The sequence below is a fragment of the Astatotilapia calliptera genome, chromosome 3 (assembly GCF_900246225.1).
Source record: "Astatotilapia calliptera chromosome 3, fAstCal1.2, whole genome shotgun sequence".
Classification (NCBI taxonomy): Eukaryota; Metazoa; Chordata; class Actinopteri; order Cichliformes; family Cichlidae; genus Astatotilapia; species Astatotilapia calliptera.
Genome location: NC_039304.1, coordinates 42,165,539 through 42,182,462, shown reverse-complemented (window position 1 = coordinate 42,182,462; position 16,924 = coordinate 42,165,539). Strand labels below are relative to the sequence as shown.

Genomic DNA, 16,924 nt, shown 5'->3' with positions numbered 1-16,924 from the left:
TGAGAGGTAAACCACAAACACTCAGTGAGCGATCCACATCGGGGATTCAAGGAAAACCTGATCTTAGTTGCTGACTCTGAAGACCTTTCAATATTAAAAACAAAAAAAGCAAGAAATACTCTCATGTTTGAAACAGGATATAATAATATGAACAGCTGTGAGTATGATCATGTCATATCATGTCAGCTCACTGCAAAGTCCAACTTCAGTATGAAACTATATTACAGTGGGATGCAAAAGTCTGGGCAACCTTGTTAATAGTCATTATTTTCCTCGTTGGTTGTTACAATAAAAAATGTCAGTTAAATATATCATATAGGAGACACACACAGTGATATCTGCGAAGTGAAATGAAGTTTATTGGATTTACAGAAAGTGTGCAATAATTGTTTAAACAAAATCAGGCAGGTGCATAAATTTGGGCACTGTTGTCATTTTATTGATTCCAAAACCTTTAGAACTGATTATTGGAACTGAAATTGGCTCGGTAAGCTCAGTGACCCCTGACCTACATACACAGGTGAATACAATAATGAGAAAGAGTATTTAAGGGGGTTCATTGTAAGTTTCCCTCCTCTTTTAGTTTTCTCTGAAGAGCAGCAACATGGGGATCTCAAAACAACTCAAATGACCTGAAGACAAAGATTGTTCACCATCATGGTTTAGGGGAAGGACACAGAAAGCTGTCTCAGAGATTTAAGCTGTCTGTTTCCAGTTAGGAACATATTGAGAAAATGGAAGACCACAGGCTCAGTTCAAGTTAAGGCTCGAAGTGGCAGACCAAGAAAAATCTCGGATAGACAGAAGCGACGATTGGTGAGAACAGTCAGAGTCGACCCACAGACCAGCACCAAACATCATCTTGCAGCAAATGGAGTCACTGTGCATCGTTCAACCATTCGGCACACTTTACACAAGGAGATGCTGTATGCGAGAGTGATGCAGAGGAAGCCTTTGCTCCGCCCACAGCACAAACAGAGACACTTGAGGTTTGCTAAAGCACATTTGGACAAGCCAGCTTCATTCTGGAATAAGGTGCTGTGGACTGATGAAACTACAATTGAGTTATTTGGGCATAACAAGGGGTGTTATGTCATGGAGGAAAAAGAACACAGCAGTCCAAGAAAAACACCTGCTACCTACAGTAAAATATGGTGGTGGTTCCATCATGCTGTGGGGCTGTGTGAATGCCTTAACAAGTACAACGTTCTGGAACGGCCATCTCAGTCCCCAGACCTGAATATTATTGAAAATCTGTGGTGTGAGTTAAAGAGAGCTGTCCATGCTCAGAAGCCATCAAACCTGAATGAACTTTTTTTTTTTTAAAGAGGAATGATCCAAAATACCTTCAACCACAATCCAGACTCTCATTGGAACCTACAGGAAGCGTTTAGAGGCTGTAATTTCTGCAAAAGGCGGATCTACTAAATATTGATTTCATTTCTTTTTTTTTTGCGATGCCCAAATTTATGCACCTGCCTGATTTTGTTTAAACAATTATTGCACACTTTCTGTAAATCCAATAAACTTCATTTCACTTCTCAGATATCACTGTGTGTGTCTCCCATATGATATATTTAACTGACATTTTTTATTGTAACAACCAACGATTTATACAGGAAAATAATGACTATTAACAAGGTTGCCCAAACTTTTGCATCCCACTGTAATTAGAGATGTATAGATCCGATCACGTGATCGGAAATCGGGCCTGATCACGTGGTTTCAGACTCGATCGGAATCTGACGTTACCTTCCGATCAGGACTCAGCTATATGTATCTATGTATGTATGTATGTAACACAACAAACCTGATACGGCACATCAAAAACAAACACCCGACACAATACAGCCAATTTACCCAGGCAACCCAGCTGAAGACGAGTCCGCTCAAACTGCAGGAGAGGTTGAAGAGGAGAGAAAAAAAATGCCCGGTGACAGCGTGAAGGCACAGGACATCACAGCCAAGATAGCACAAATGACCGCAATGAGTAACCTGCCATCTGCCTTTGTAGAAAACCCTGGAATTCTTATGGTTATGGAGTATGTAGAACCTCTATTTGAAATGCCGTCTCACCATTACTTCACAGAGAAAGCTCTGCCAGCCCTTTATAAGAAGATTTCTGACAAACTACTTGTCCTGTTATCAGATGTGCCCCGTGTTTCGTTCACCATAGACATCTCACATGTCTCTACTAAGCCTTACCGCGCAATGGATTGACTCAAGTTTTTTTTTCGCCGTGCGACCCTACATGTCCAGGAATTTCGCAGATCGCACACCGCAGAGCGCATCCAGCAATCGATTGAAAAGATGAACAACTGGGGAATTGACAAGCAACGGGTCCATGTAATTTTGCGTGACAATGCGGAAAATATGAAGAAAGCTATGAGGGATTCCGAGTGTGGGCTGTGTCGCCCATTCCTGTCAACTCTGTGTGCATGAGGGCCTGTTGTCTTAGCGCAGCGTGACAGAGACCCTGGCCAATGCAAGGAAGATTGTAGGCCTACTCTCGACTAGAAGACATACAGATGGACCTAAATATGGATATCAAGTGCCTACAGCAAGATGTACAGGTGACAGTCCTCTCGAAACATTCTTTAATGCATTTCTATTTTATTATTATTATTTCCCATACACTTGATTTAGTAAGGCACTAATACATTACCTGCTTTGCACAAAAATAAAGCGAATCATGTTCTCTTATGTGCAGACACGATGGAACAGCAGCCTCTACATGCTGCGGAGCGTACTGCAACAAAAACGTGCTCTTAATGTCTTTGCAGCTGAGCACACTCTACCTGCAACAGTGACAGCTCACCAGTGGGAGCTGATGGATAAGACTGCTGATGTGCTCTCCCCCTTTGAAGAACTGACCAGGGACGTGAGCAGGGAGACTGTAACTGCAGCTGATGTGATCCCCGCCATAACAGGTAATTGGTATTTTTATTTCTTACTTATATTGTTTGAAACAAACCATAATACCTCATTAAGTGCATTCATTAAGTCATCCATTCACTCATGAGTCCTCAGATGTGTTCTGTCTCGGGAGGATGGTGATGACCAGGGAATAAAAGCAATTAAGAGGACTCTGCTGGAGGCTGTGGAGAAGCCCTATGCTGATGTTGAACTGAGCCACTTTTCTAGATACCAGATACAACGATGGGCAAGTATAGTGAAATTAAAATGTACCATTTGTTCAGCATGTTTATATAAAGTAAAGTCATCAACAGACACCAGTATTAAGCCAATTTATTTTTTACTTCCTTTTTAATTTAGTTTTGGGTAATTTAGTTCTAAAGTTGGATTTTTTTTAAATTGTTTATTAAAAGTATGTGCATAGGCAGTTGCCTAACTGAAGAGCTGCACTATGTGGCGCCTCTTGTCTTATAGTTTTGAATTGTGTGTTACTTTTATCTGTTTCTAGCTTTTTCACAAAGTCAGCCAACCTGTTGCTTGCAAAGGAACAACTTATCCAGGAGGTGGCAAAGACAGAGGGGAAGAGGGCTGTCAGTGCAGTGCCAGAGGAAAATGAGCCAGTGAGCAAGGCACCACATCGTGAAGCACGTAGCAGCCTGGACGTTGCCTTTGAGGAAATCTTGCAAGAGAGGCAGTCACAGAGATGGTCCATGAGTACCACATCAGCAGAACCTCAAGTGCAGACCTACCTCTCAGAAAAAAACACCTCTAAGAAAAGCGACCCACTTCAGTACTGGAAAGAACATTTTAATCAGTTTCCCTCTATGGCTGATGCTGAAACCCAGTATCTCAGTGCCCCCTGTAGCTCTGTGGACAGTGAGAGATATTTTAGTGTCGTTGCAAGCGTCCTTGATGAGAACAGAAACAGGCTCAAACCTGACAAGATAGAGATGTTAGTTTTCATTAAGAAAAACATAAATTTCCTTCTGTGAAACTTACTACTTACTACAAACTTACTACTGTGATGATAGTAAAGATAGTAGTAAGTACTTTGTCCGGGGGACTGGGGAGAGGGAGGTCTGGGCTTCTCTGCATAGGCTGCTGCCCCGAGACCCAGCCCCAGATAAGCGGAAGAAGATGGATAGATGGATGGATGGATGAGTTTTATGAGTGAAAGTGAAATCTGTGCAGCAAACTTAGTGTTACCTCCTCTACCTTCCTACAACATACAGCACAACATAACTGATGGAAGAAAACATGAGCACAAGCATCACTTCCTGTTTGCTGAAGTGGATTTTCAGTTGTTTAGAAACCAAAAGACTGTTTTTAAGAGAGTTTAAATGGGATTGAGGGAATGACATATTTGCACTGCAAATTGTATCCAAAAACATCAAGCAGTTAAATCAAAGAGTTCATGTTACCAACAGCTCACCTCTCTGCAGCAGACACAGGCTGGACTTTAAAATTAATGGGACGATCTGCAGACAAATCACTCTTCAAGGACACACAGCCGGATTTAGGTTCATATTTACGTTTTGTTCCTCGTTTATTCCTGTGAATAATGATGGAGCAGTGATGTGAGTGCTGAGCTGTGACATGGAGAAGAGTCATGGACAGTTAGAGATGGTCATCTCACCTCTGAGCTTTGGTCTGGCTCTCATGTTCCCCACACAGAGTGCTTTTAGAGGGAGGGGCTCCCTCCTCTCTGTCCTCACACTGATCCATGCTGCTCAATTCACATCAGCTCACACACACTTTCTACCTTCACCTGCAGAGGAAACACAAATCATTCATGTGCACATCAACCGTGTGCTGTCCAAATATCAGCTGCTTCTTTCCTGCTTCATCTCAGTGTCAGCCGAGAGAATGACAAACCCACTATGTGTCAACATTTGATGGATGATGACCTAAATCTGTCCTGATGATAATGAGAAGCTCTGGTGAGTTTTGACTGTCTGAAGTGTCACTAGGATGATGAAACACTGGGACTCAGCCCAGTCCTGACATCTTTGCTATTTTCACTTGATAACAACAGCTGTTTAAAGTTACTGCGTGTATTTGACAGTAAAATGAATGTAAATGTGAGTAAATAATCATTTACAAAATCTGCTGCTCTCTCTGTAACCATATGACCATCAACTAGCTCTGTGCTGCTGCTGCTCTCATTCACGAAGTGCTCAAACACATTTTTAACTTGTGAATTAGCGTTAGCGTTAGCATGCCGTGTGGCTAGCTTAGCGTTAGAGCTCTGGCAGGTGATTAATTAATCGTTAATTACTGTGACAGTAAAGGAGGTAAAGGCCTATAACGTTATCACGGATGCTGCGTCCTCTGTGGACTAAGCAAACTTACAGTTTCTTCACACACACCAACAACAAGCTCCACTTACTTCATTATAGTTCATCTGCTTCCTGGAAAGCCAGGGCTTCACCTGAGCGGAGGCAGATTTTCAAAATAAGAGCACTCTGTCACTAATGTAACGTCACACTGACGGTTTGTGACTGTTTAACTTTGTGCTGGCAGAATTAAAGTAACTTGGTGTCACTTCTTCTTTCCTGTCTCTCTGAGCAGATTCAGCTCTGACTGAAATAATCAAACTGGTAATTATCAACCATTGTATTAAAGACTTTATTATTTTATTCTGAAAATCAACAGAAATCTGGTGCTGATCAAAGAAGTTCCTTTTAATGGCTGTCATTCAAAGCTTTAAATGGACTTACCAACTTGTTACCTGGGATGGTTTTAGAGGCCTGGACAGTCCCGATGGACTCTTACTTTGAAAGGCTGGAGTCACCTGTAAGAGGGTTCAAAAGGGAACGTCCACAATTTAACTGCAGGAGATTTTTATTAAAGACATTTAGCAGACTCAAAAATAATAATACTCACTGTCTTTATTGTCTGTGTTCCTCTGTCCTGCTGTTTGTGACTGTGTAAAAAAAAATATTGAAACTTGCATAAATAAAAAGGGGAAAAATAATAATAATAATACTCACAGAAAAGTAATCAGATTACATGGGTCTGGAAACACTGTGTTCATTGTGTGTGAGTTTGTGTTTCCACCTGTGATGGTGAGATAAAGTTTCATCAGGCTTTGAAGCCTTCCAGCTAACTTAGCCTCACAGAGGTTCATATGTGGAGGCTTCATGTCTACACAAATCCCCCTGAGGGTCAAAAACAGCCAAACAGGCAGAGTTATTACAGGTCATGTTAAGTGCAGTATTTGTGAGACAGCTCTTGTTGTTACCAGTGTGTGCATGGCAGCAAAAACAAGAACTAGATTCACCTTAATACATGTATTTCACGGTGTTGTGTCCTCCGCTTCGTGTTTTCATTCGAACACAATTTCTGTGTTTGTTTGTGCGTATTGTTCTGTAACATGTCAGCTCAATAAAACTGAATGTTAATGGCTGCCTACACCCAGGTAGATGTCTATGTTAGTGAATCTCAAACTATCAGATATCAAAATAAGAAAGGATCTTTTGCCTTCTCATTTTTCTTCCTCAAATTTTGTCTCCACAATTATAGAGACTAAATATTGTCATGGGACGTAATATTTTCATACACTAACATGATCTTTAATGAGTGCTGGTTGGGCTCAACGCAGTAATGCTACCATTGTTAGCACATTACTTTCAACAATTCAACTCAGTTTTATTTATATAGCACCAAATCACAATAGTCGCTTCAAGGCGCTTTATTTTAAGGTAGACCCTACAATAATACATACAGAAAAAAACCCAACAATCATATGACCCCCTATGAACAAACACTTTGGTGACAGTGGGAAGGAAAAACTCCCTTTTAACAGGAAGAAACGTTTGGCAGAACCACGGAGGGGCGAGGCCATCTGCTGCGACCAGTTCGGGTGAGAAAAGGAAGACGGGATAAAGACATGTTGTGGAAGAGAGACTGAGATTAATAACAAGTATGATTCAGTGTAGAGAGGTCTATTAACACATAGTGATGAAGAAGAAACTCCCAGTGTATCATGGGAATCCCCCAGCAGCCTACACCTATTACAGCAATCATTTACAGTCGGGTGGTCGGGCTGTCCACACGCACACACTCGGATGTTCAGCTCTCCATTCCTCCTTCACATTCTTCATATATCCATGTTGGAGAGTGCCTTTTGTACAAGAAAATACACCTCTTAACAATGCAAAGCTGTCAGCACAGGTGGTGAAAGTACACACAGTATTTATTTAAGTAGAAGTACAGATATTAGTGTTGAAAAATACTCTAATATAAAGTAACGACTCTGAAATGTACTGAAAGTAAGGAGCTCATTGTAGGACAATTGTAACCTATTGTAACTGTATGTATATATAATATAATATAATATAATATAATATAATATAATATAATATAATATAATATAATATAATATAATATAATATAATATAAAATAATTAGATGAAAATCCAAATGTTGTTCTAATGTAAATCCTAGTTGTTCCCTTGAACAACTAGGACACAAGCAGTGAAAGAAAATTTAAACAGAACTCTTTCCTGTTGTTTACATGGTAAAGGGTTTGGAAGTTGGGGGAAACCCTCAGAGCTTTTGTAGTGGCTCAGCACGGAGAACAGAATCACAGCTCACAATGATTTCTAATGTGAGGTTCAGTACAGGCTGTGATCAGCTGACCTGCTGCTCTTTGTTCATTTAAACAGCTGAACTCAACAAGATGGAAACAGATGTTTCACAGCTACCTTAGCTGATTTCCATCCCCTACGCTGACAGCACACTATCCAATCTTTATACTAGACAGGAGAACGTTGGTATATAGATTGAACTGAGTGAATCAATCTAAGCATTATCAGCTGAAATGAAACAAATCTCTGCCACACTTGATGTAACTTAACTCTGGCCATGAGCACCAGTCCAACACAGCGCTTTACTAAACACTTTAAGGCTCATGTAGCCCCATTATTTTATATTGCACAGCTGCCTTGTGGTTTGTGTCACATATTTGTGTTTTGATGCACAGATGTGCATCGTAGTATAGTTTCGGATTTCGACTGCTACACTCAGATACTAACAGATAGAGTTGGATGTGTCGAGACCAGTCTTGGTCTCACTTTTATGTGGTCTTGGTCTTGTCTTAGTCTCAGATCCCTTGGTCTTGCTGTCTCAGATCGACGTAGTGGTCGGGAGATTTGGAGTCAACAGTATCCATGACACACTATGTAACGTTCGATAATATGTCATGCGCGAAAGCATCAGCTTTAAGAGCCGTGCTTAGAGAGTGCTTTGTAGTGAATCAGAAGAGTTGACTCTCATTGAGTGAGAGCTGGCTCCTCACTTAATTTCCTTTCGCTGCTCAGCTCTCACACAGTGGCTCAGCTATGCTCCTATCCCTTAATATGGTGGCCAATCTCATGCGAGGATATAGGATGATATAATTATGTGAAAAACAGAGGGTGAGAGACGCGACAGTCAAGTGGAGCGTGTGTCTGTCCTCTCAGTAAGTGAGTGAGACAGTAGACAGCAGTGAGGAGGGCTGTGTGAGTGCATCGCAAAAACACATAAATATGCCTGACATCCGTAAACAAAGCAGCGTCTGGCTGCAGTTTAAAGGCTTTTTTGTCTCGGTCTTGTTTCGACTTTGTCTTGGTCTTGTCTTGGTATCGATACCCTCTGGTCTTGGTTTAGGCGGTCTTGACTACAAGTTTACTAACAGACAGAAACAAAGAGAAGCTGTCTTCTCTGAAGATGGTCTGCCTGGATTCGTGATGACACCTCAAGGTCCAAACCTTTGAGACTGACTCTCCCAGAGAAAAACAGGCCTATAAATTCTGCTGTTAGGACACGGCCCCCTCTCTAACTCTACAGGCCTGACCAGAGGACCAGAGACGGTTGCCATGGTGATGTGAGAAGCGACATCTCCATGTAGGGAGATGTGGGAAAGGTGCAGGAGATGAAACGTGAGCCGTGCATGGGTCTAAAGGCTTTCCTCCAGCTGTTGAGCGATCACATTAACTATCAGTTTTTACCAATAATAAAATAAAAGTAATAAATAAAATAAAAGTATTTCCTGCCTGGGTGAGGCAGCCTTTGTCTCTGAGCCAGAGAGGTCCATGGAGCTGTGGAAAACTCATCTGAAATTCTGTTTGATCATAAAGTGTGAAAACGTATCATTGGAGCATATTTGTCTTCTCTCTCATATAAAAAAGCCAACACAAGCTAACCTGGTAACCTAACAAAAACTCCTCAGTATTTGAAGAACACAAAGTTAGTGTGTTAGTTTGTTTTGCAGGACATCTCACAGTGTGATACATCATTTATCCAAACACACCATATACAAATCCAATATGTCAATAAAACAATAAGGTTACATTAGTGGAACTCTGACTTTGCTCTTAACAGTCTTTGAAAAGCAACAAATCCAGTAAATGTACTTTGATCTTGAGGTTTGGTGTAAAAACATCCTGTCAGCCCTGTGCTGAGAGGCCTGTGCTAATTCATCCGTCCTGTTCTAATAAAGATACATTTCAGGAACACCTTCTTTAGATGTGTTCAGCTTTATTCATACAGCACCAGTAAACAAACATGTTTAGTCTCAAAGCTCGTTATATTGTAAGGTAAAGAGCCCAAAGAGTTCTCATTGGCATTCATTGATGAAGTGAATGTCATTCAGTAATCAGAGGTGGCTTTTTGGCTCTAACTGACTACATGTGTGTACTGTATCGTGGATGTGAAGCACATTTAACTGTTTGGCTGAGCCAAAACAAGCACAGCACTGATTCTAACTTTAGTTACTCTGGACATTGTTAAAAGTGACAATATTGTTCAATATCACATTTGTTGTTTGTCAGGTGTCCTGTTTGAAGAAAACACTGATTGAACTGATTTCAAGTCCAAATCAAAAAGTTTGTGAGTCATTTTGTTCATGTATCAGCTGTTTAGTCATTCTATGACCCCCCCCCCCTTTGCGGGCTGTACAGCAGGGAGACAGTCCCCCTGTAGGTACCCCCCTGTTTGAAAAAAATGTAACAGTTGCAAAGAAAAAAGGTCAAATGAGTTTTGATTTGATGTCATTTGCAACAAACAGATATTTTATTTAACCCTTTAAGACCTATCATAGAACCAAGTCCACCAGAGCTTATCAAATCGAATCAAAATCAAATCACTTTTATTGTCACATCACGTGTGCAGGTACACTGTGAAATTGCGAGTGAAATTCTTGTGTGTAAGCTGCACAAGCAACAGAGGTGTGTAAAAATACAATAACATAAGAAGAAGAAAAATATAAGAATGGGTATGAATAAATATACAACATAAGAGTGTATGTGCATTACTGAATGTGTATACTAAATATGTATATCTATGTGTGTGTGTGTGTGTGTGTATATATATATATATACACACACACACACACACACACACACACACACACACACACACACACACACACACACACACACAAACAGAATAAACAATAAAATATACAGAGGTTGGCAGTTGGAAATGTTCCAACTCCTTTGACATCTTACCCTCTGCGATGTTGAGGGTAAGATGGTTGTCTTGACACCAGTGGGTCAGGGCGGTGACTTATCTTTATATTTTTGCATGCTGTCGTGACATTTTTGGGAGCATTTCAAGTTCCTATATATCAATACAACCGTTATAGCCCAAATTTTAATAATATGCATGCATTCAGTCCATAGTAACTACTAGGGCTGGGCCATATCATACCGTTCACGGTAATACCGGTATAATGTTGGGCAACGATAAGAAAATGAAATATCGCAATAGAATATGGATAAAACGCATGTGCAGTGCCCTTGTTTTCATACGAAAATGGCGGAAAAAGCATGGCGGCGACGGAGAATGAGAAGGGCGAAAGTGGATCGTTAAATGAAACGGATGAACCAGAATTAGTTTGTAAAAATGCTGCAACTTCAGTGGTGTGGAACTGGTTTAGCTTTCGTACACATTAAAGCACTATTTTTGGTAGAGCATGCTAGCGGGCCGTCGTTATTACTGTATTTTTTGGAAAATACAGCACATCAAATCAATCCTTTGATTTTTCTGAAAATCGACAGAGCCTCTTATAATCCCGTGTGTCTTATGTATGAACTCTGGTTGTGTTTACTGACATCGAATCGATTTTATGTACACGGCGCTTGAAAATCTGTCAAATGTTTTAGTACGATTTTGCTAAGCTACGAACCCGCACCGCTTGATGGATTGATTACATAAATTGATTACATAAATTGCAAAAAAGTGCAATAAACTACAAAAAAATAAAAAATCGTTGTTTTTTTTTGTTTTTTTACATATATTTATAGTTAGAGAAATGTAAGAGGTTTATCCCTCAAAACTGTAAATACGAAAAAATTGCACAAAATAGTTTCCAACAACAGGAAATTTCTTTTGAGCGTCTTCATAGTTTTATTTTTGAGATACACCAATTTTTATATACAGCAGGAAAAAAGAAAATAAATAGTACAATGCAAATTTGAAACAAAAAAAAAAAAACAGCATGTGCATCAAAATAATAATGGATTGCAATTACAATTTCACTATTCATTCACTCTCACATTCACACACTGGTGCAGGCAAACCACAGCTGTAGCCACAGCTGCCCTGGGGCAGACTGACAGAAGCAAGGCTGCAATAACGCGCCATCGGCCCCTCTGACCATCACCAGTATGCGGTAGGGTAAAGTGTCTTGCCCAAGGACACAACCACCAGGACAGTGAGAGCTGGGGATCGAACCGGCGACCTTTCGGTTACAGATGAGCTTCTCATACAATTTGAGTTCTAAGCATCCCAGAAACAATTCAGAAAAGTATGAAGTCAAACATGAGTTTTAAAAACACCAGTATAGGCTTATAAAGCAAGGCCCATATGTTAAAAAAAACCCTACATTTTCTGCGAAATGACGTCACTTCCAATTTCGGACATGCAATAGTTCGTGCTGACGTCTATTCCAATGTAGGAAGTGTTACAAACAGCTGATCGGATCGGCAAAGCGTGTTTCTGGAATATTATGTTTTTGTTGCCGCAAGTGTTTTTTATGCAATTTTTGCAAAGCTATATGTGGAAGGAAACCGTGGCTTAAGACAAGCTGAATGAATAAGATGTAACTACAACTCCTCTGGTTTCATATGCCAAAAAAAATATTGCGCTAGCTTACGTGGTTGCAGTTCTACCGGGATTTAAAAATAGTTACGCAAAACGGAGCGTGTCCGCTCCGACCGGCTTTAAAGGGTTAAGATTCTCTGGCCACACTGTAGGATTTCCCTTTGATCCACTGTGGGGGCATTTTGGAGTCTATCAGTGAAACTCTTCATATTTGTGTTTGACTCCAGTTTATAGAAACAGAGAAATGTGTCATGCTTTTGTTCGGCCTCCACAAATATACACATTTGTTCATTGGTTGAACTTTTTGTAAGGAGACACATTGAAAACCATGTTAATAAGATCTTGTTGTTTCCTGTGGATCCGACACAGAGAGTGGACTTCAGACAGAAACCGTGGAAGAGATTTTAGAGGCTGTGTGTGGCAACAGGAAGTTTCTGTATGTTTGCTGATCTTACATGTGGAAAACAGCACGTGATGTTTGTGGAGTTCTACAATGATCATTGTTCTGACAGCATTTTGAGTGGGAACAGTTCAAACTGAGAGTAGTGGGAGTTATTTACTGATTGAAACAAGCTGAATGTTTCTGTGACGATGAAGATCAGCAGCTCAGCTGATCAATGAATTGACATCTATCAGTCATTTCATGAGATGAAGTCATCAGCAGACATTTGTTCTGACTGTGTGATGAATGTCAGAACGTCAGGGCTCTGCTTTAGTCACTACTTGATGATCATTGGCTCACTGTTGAATCCAGTGGCCCAGGTGGAGTCTGACCTCTGACCCTTTGCTGCATGTCTTCTGTGTTATCTCCACTTTCATGTCTGATCTTCTGCTGTATCGTCCAAAATAAACATCTGAATCATTTCCAACACTTCAGCAGATCTTTAGTTTGGGCAGTGCAGCACAAAATAACACATATTGTACTATACTGCCCACTTCCTGATCTTATTGGATCTGTGTGTGAGGTCGGTGAAGGAAACACATGTTTACTGAGTGAGTCGCTGCCATTAGGAACTAGTTTTTATATCACAGCCTGGAAATCACACAGGACCATTTCTGCAAGTGAAAAGTCGTCATTGGAGGAAAATCATTGTGTAGTTTATGCGACTGTTGTTTGTAAATGAAGACTTGTCCCAACTACATGTGCTGCTGACCCTTGACCTTTTCTTTAGGTGCACAGAGGAGTCTGTGGAAACATCCAGAACTGAGGCAGTGCTACAGATGTCTTCAAATAAAGTGGTGTATTATTCATGTTTTCTATGGATCACATCCAGTATCCTGATCTAACGAGCCCCCTTTGTGTGGATTTTAGAGCCTCTGACTTTTGCTGCGTCTCATTTCAAGCACAAGAGCAAGAAGTGGATGAAGAAATGGGGCGAGTGGGGTCAGTGTGGTGCATGTCAGCTGTGCTCACACATGCTTTCACAAAGAACATGTGTATTCATCGGCAGCATTAAGGTGCACGTTAGTCTTCATAATAATAAAGTATTCTGACTTTATTCTTCTGAATCCTCACAGTCATGTTGCAGCTCTGCTTTGCTTTAAGAAAATGTTCTACCAGGATGTTACTTTCCTAAACGTGTTCTCCAAATGTTCCCAAAGACTTTGTTCTAAGTAGTTCTACATGATGAAACATTCACACTGAGTTTAAGAAGGACACACAAACACCATCTGTCCTTTCATCATGTGTACAAACATGTTCAGATGTCAAATGTACCATGAATGGATGCAAATGTGGATCGTTCCAATAAAATGAGACAGTTTTGTAAGTGGATCACAGTTTGAAGTTATTGCACTAGCTTATGTGGTTCCAGTTCTACAGAGATTTAAAAATAGTTATGCAAAAGAGAGCGTGCCCGCTCGGACCGGTTTTAAAGGGTTAAGAGGATAAAATGACCCTATTAATATATCCATATTGATACATATTGATACCCTCCTTTCACTCTTCACATGCGTTTACTAAATGTAATAAAGCTTTATCCCTTTATAACAAATAAAAATCCCATCATCAGATCAGTATATTATTCATTCAAACCACAGATTGTGGGTCTAATTGAAGTGAGATCCACAGCTTTGACAGCCAACAAGCACTGATCAGCTGACCTCAGAGAGCCAGATATTATGTATGGTTGCAGTAACTCACTGACAGAGGTGGGTAGTAACGAGTTACATTTACTCAGTTACATTTACTCCGTTACATTTGCTTGAGTAAGTTTTTGAAAAAAAATGTACTTATAAAGTACCTTTTTTGCATGATACTTTTTACTTTTACTTGAGTACATTTGTGAAGAAGAAATGGTACTTTTACTCCACTACATTTGCAAAATTCAACTAGTTACATTAAAAAAAATAATTAGTTTAACACATTAGATCACATGCCACCAATGGAGTTTCCGGCAACTTTTTTTTTACCAATCAGATGTGGACATGCAGTCACATGACCAGTTTGAAACTGTGGCGGGCAGAGCGGCCCAAGCGTTTCAAAGTAGCGGACACAGGAAAGAAAAAACACATGAAAACATGGCAGAGCCAATTGTCTACACTAGAACTGAAGAGGATGAACATCCTTGGCCTCACATACAAAGGATGTTTCGCTTTCTTTTTTTTTTTTAATTAGGGATGCACCGATACCGGTATCGGGTATCGGCCTCGATACCACATTTTCTAAAGTACTCGTACTCGTTAAAAGTCCCCCGATACCGAGGACCGATACCACGGTCTGAGACCTGTCTATGTTTGAGCGGAATGTAAGGGGTTAATCACAGGCGCCGAGTGCCCGCCCCCAGGCCCTGAGTACCCGCCCCCAGGCCCCGGCTGCAGCTCAGAGCGGGGAGAAAGCGAGGCGAGACATATCAGCTGTGTGGAACTATTTCAAAGTGAACGAAGACGCGAAAACAAAGGCGGACTGCAAATTGTACTCAGCGAAATTGTCCAGAGGAGGCTCTAAAGGTAGCGCATTTAACACAAGCAATTTAATCAAGCACCTAAAATCCCAACACAACAACGAGTACAAAGAGTTTACCCACGCTTATTAGCACAGAGGAGCATAGATATTGCTATAGCAGTGGGACGGAAAATAGTTGGGCATTTTAAACATTCCGCCTTAGCCTACTCCCACCTCGAGGACATTCAGGGACAGCTCAACCAGCCAATAAAGAGACTGCAGCAGGACGTACAGACGCGCTAGAACAGCACGTATTACATGCTCCAGTCCCTCATTGAGCAAAAGCGAGTGCTGGGCGTGTATGTGTACGACCACGAACTCCCTGACTATCTCACCGCTCACCAATGGGCTCTTATGGAGACGACTGTTGCCATCCTCGCCCCCTTTGAGGAACTAACTAAAAAAGTGAGCAGCTACGACGCACTAGCCTCTGATGTCATCCCAGCTGTGACTGGGCTAGTGAGACTTCTAAACAGAGAAACAGACGAACAAATTTAAAATTAAATTTTGTTTTTTTATAATTATTTATTTTGTAATATGTTGCATACAACATGCTTTTCATTTTAAATAAATGTTCTTAATTCCAAACTACTCCCTTGTTTGTTTTTTGTTAAATTATAGGACTAAAGCTGTTACCTGCAAATTTAAATCATGTTTTTATTAAGTACTCGGTATTGGTATCGGCGAGTACTGAAATGCAAGTACTCGTACTTGTTTCCAAAAAAGTGGTATCGGTGCATCCCTATTTTAAATGAATCAGAAACATTTTATTGGTTTTTTTTGGGGTTTTTTTTTTTGCCTGTCCCATTTGGTTCTTTAGCCATCAGAATTGTTGTCTGAAGACCAACAAGGATACCCAATGGATTTATTTTGCCAAATGGATCATCATGGCATTGCCGTATTGGTCCATTTGATCGACCTTTGTTTTTATTATTTAATTTATTTTATTTTCAGTTGTTACAGACGGGACAGACATGAGTGAATTATAGGAAAGGGAGAAAGAAAGAGGAAGGAGAAGAAAAACAGAAGGGGAGAGGGACAGTGAGAAAGGGGAAAAGAAATCTCCTGGATCACCTGTTGAGAGAGAAAGAATAGAAAACAAGCAAAAAAAACAAAACAAAGCAACATACTAAACACAACACCATCGCATTAATCTAGCTAAGTGTAAACAGCAGTAAATACTAAATATTGAATGTTGTTGTGCAGCACGCAGGACAGACAGCGCACAATGTGCTTTGAAGTAGCAGCCAAGAAAGGTGTAATTTAAGTCTACAAACAGTGAACACCCGTGTGCATACCTGTGTGGATCAGCGCGCTTGTATTCAAATGGTCTCCCCATGTAATGGTCTGCAAGAGGATGTAGAGAGCCATAGCCCCGTCCCCCAGGGCATGAAGCAGGCATGGAGGAGATCCAGGCCCCAGACATCCAGAGGCCCCAGAGTGCGAGAGCCCAAGGAGGACCACCGGAGGGGCATCCGTGCCACCCTCATGGGAAGGGCTAAGGATCCCCAGATGAGGGGTCACCCAGTAGCCACCGAGCAGAAGCTAGAGGGGGCTGCACCGGAGTGCCCGCCGGCTCTGCCGGCAGCCAGCTGTGCCAGAGTGAACCAAGCCACAGGCCCAGAGGCCGGAGGCCCGAGGGCCCCCCGTGCCCCGGAAGAGGCCTGACCGAGCAACAGGCGCCAGGCCCCGCCAAGTAGCCACCGGGAGTGAGCTGGTACATACCTGAGCGCCCAGCCAAAGACACCAAGGACCACCAATGCACCGACCCCTGAGGGCATCAGTCACCGGCAGGGAGTGTGGTGAGGGGAGATAGGCCTCCACACTTTGGAGGGCCTGGGAGTTCCCAGAGAGGTGGAGTCTAAGACCCAACCTGACATATAGACACGGACAAACAGGCACACACAGACACAAACGTGCATTCCCACCCTCATGCACACATATACAAACACTCAGCACTCACCCAACGTAAGG

The 16,924-nt window shown here is 41.3% G+C and overlaps 1 protein-coding gene across 1 annotated transcript in view; it reads right to left on the bottom strand.

The window, feature by feature from the left end:
* Nucleotides 1-4,641, bottom strand: part of LOC113019584 (NLR family CARD domain-containing protein 3-like) — a 116,321-nt gene extending 111,680 nt beyond the window's left edge. Inside the window, exons 1-2 of the mRNA XM_026163358.1 lie at nt 4,553-4,641; nt 4,349-4,468 (exon numbers count right to left, since the gene is read on the bottom strand). Of these exons, the coding sequence (XP_026019143.1) occupies nt 4,349-4,468; nt 4,553-4,641 (209 nt within the window). The remainder of the gene's footprint in view (nt 1-4,348; nt 4,469-4,552) is intronic.
* Between the last annotated feature and the right edge of the window lie 12,283 nt (nt 4,642-16,924).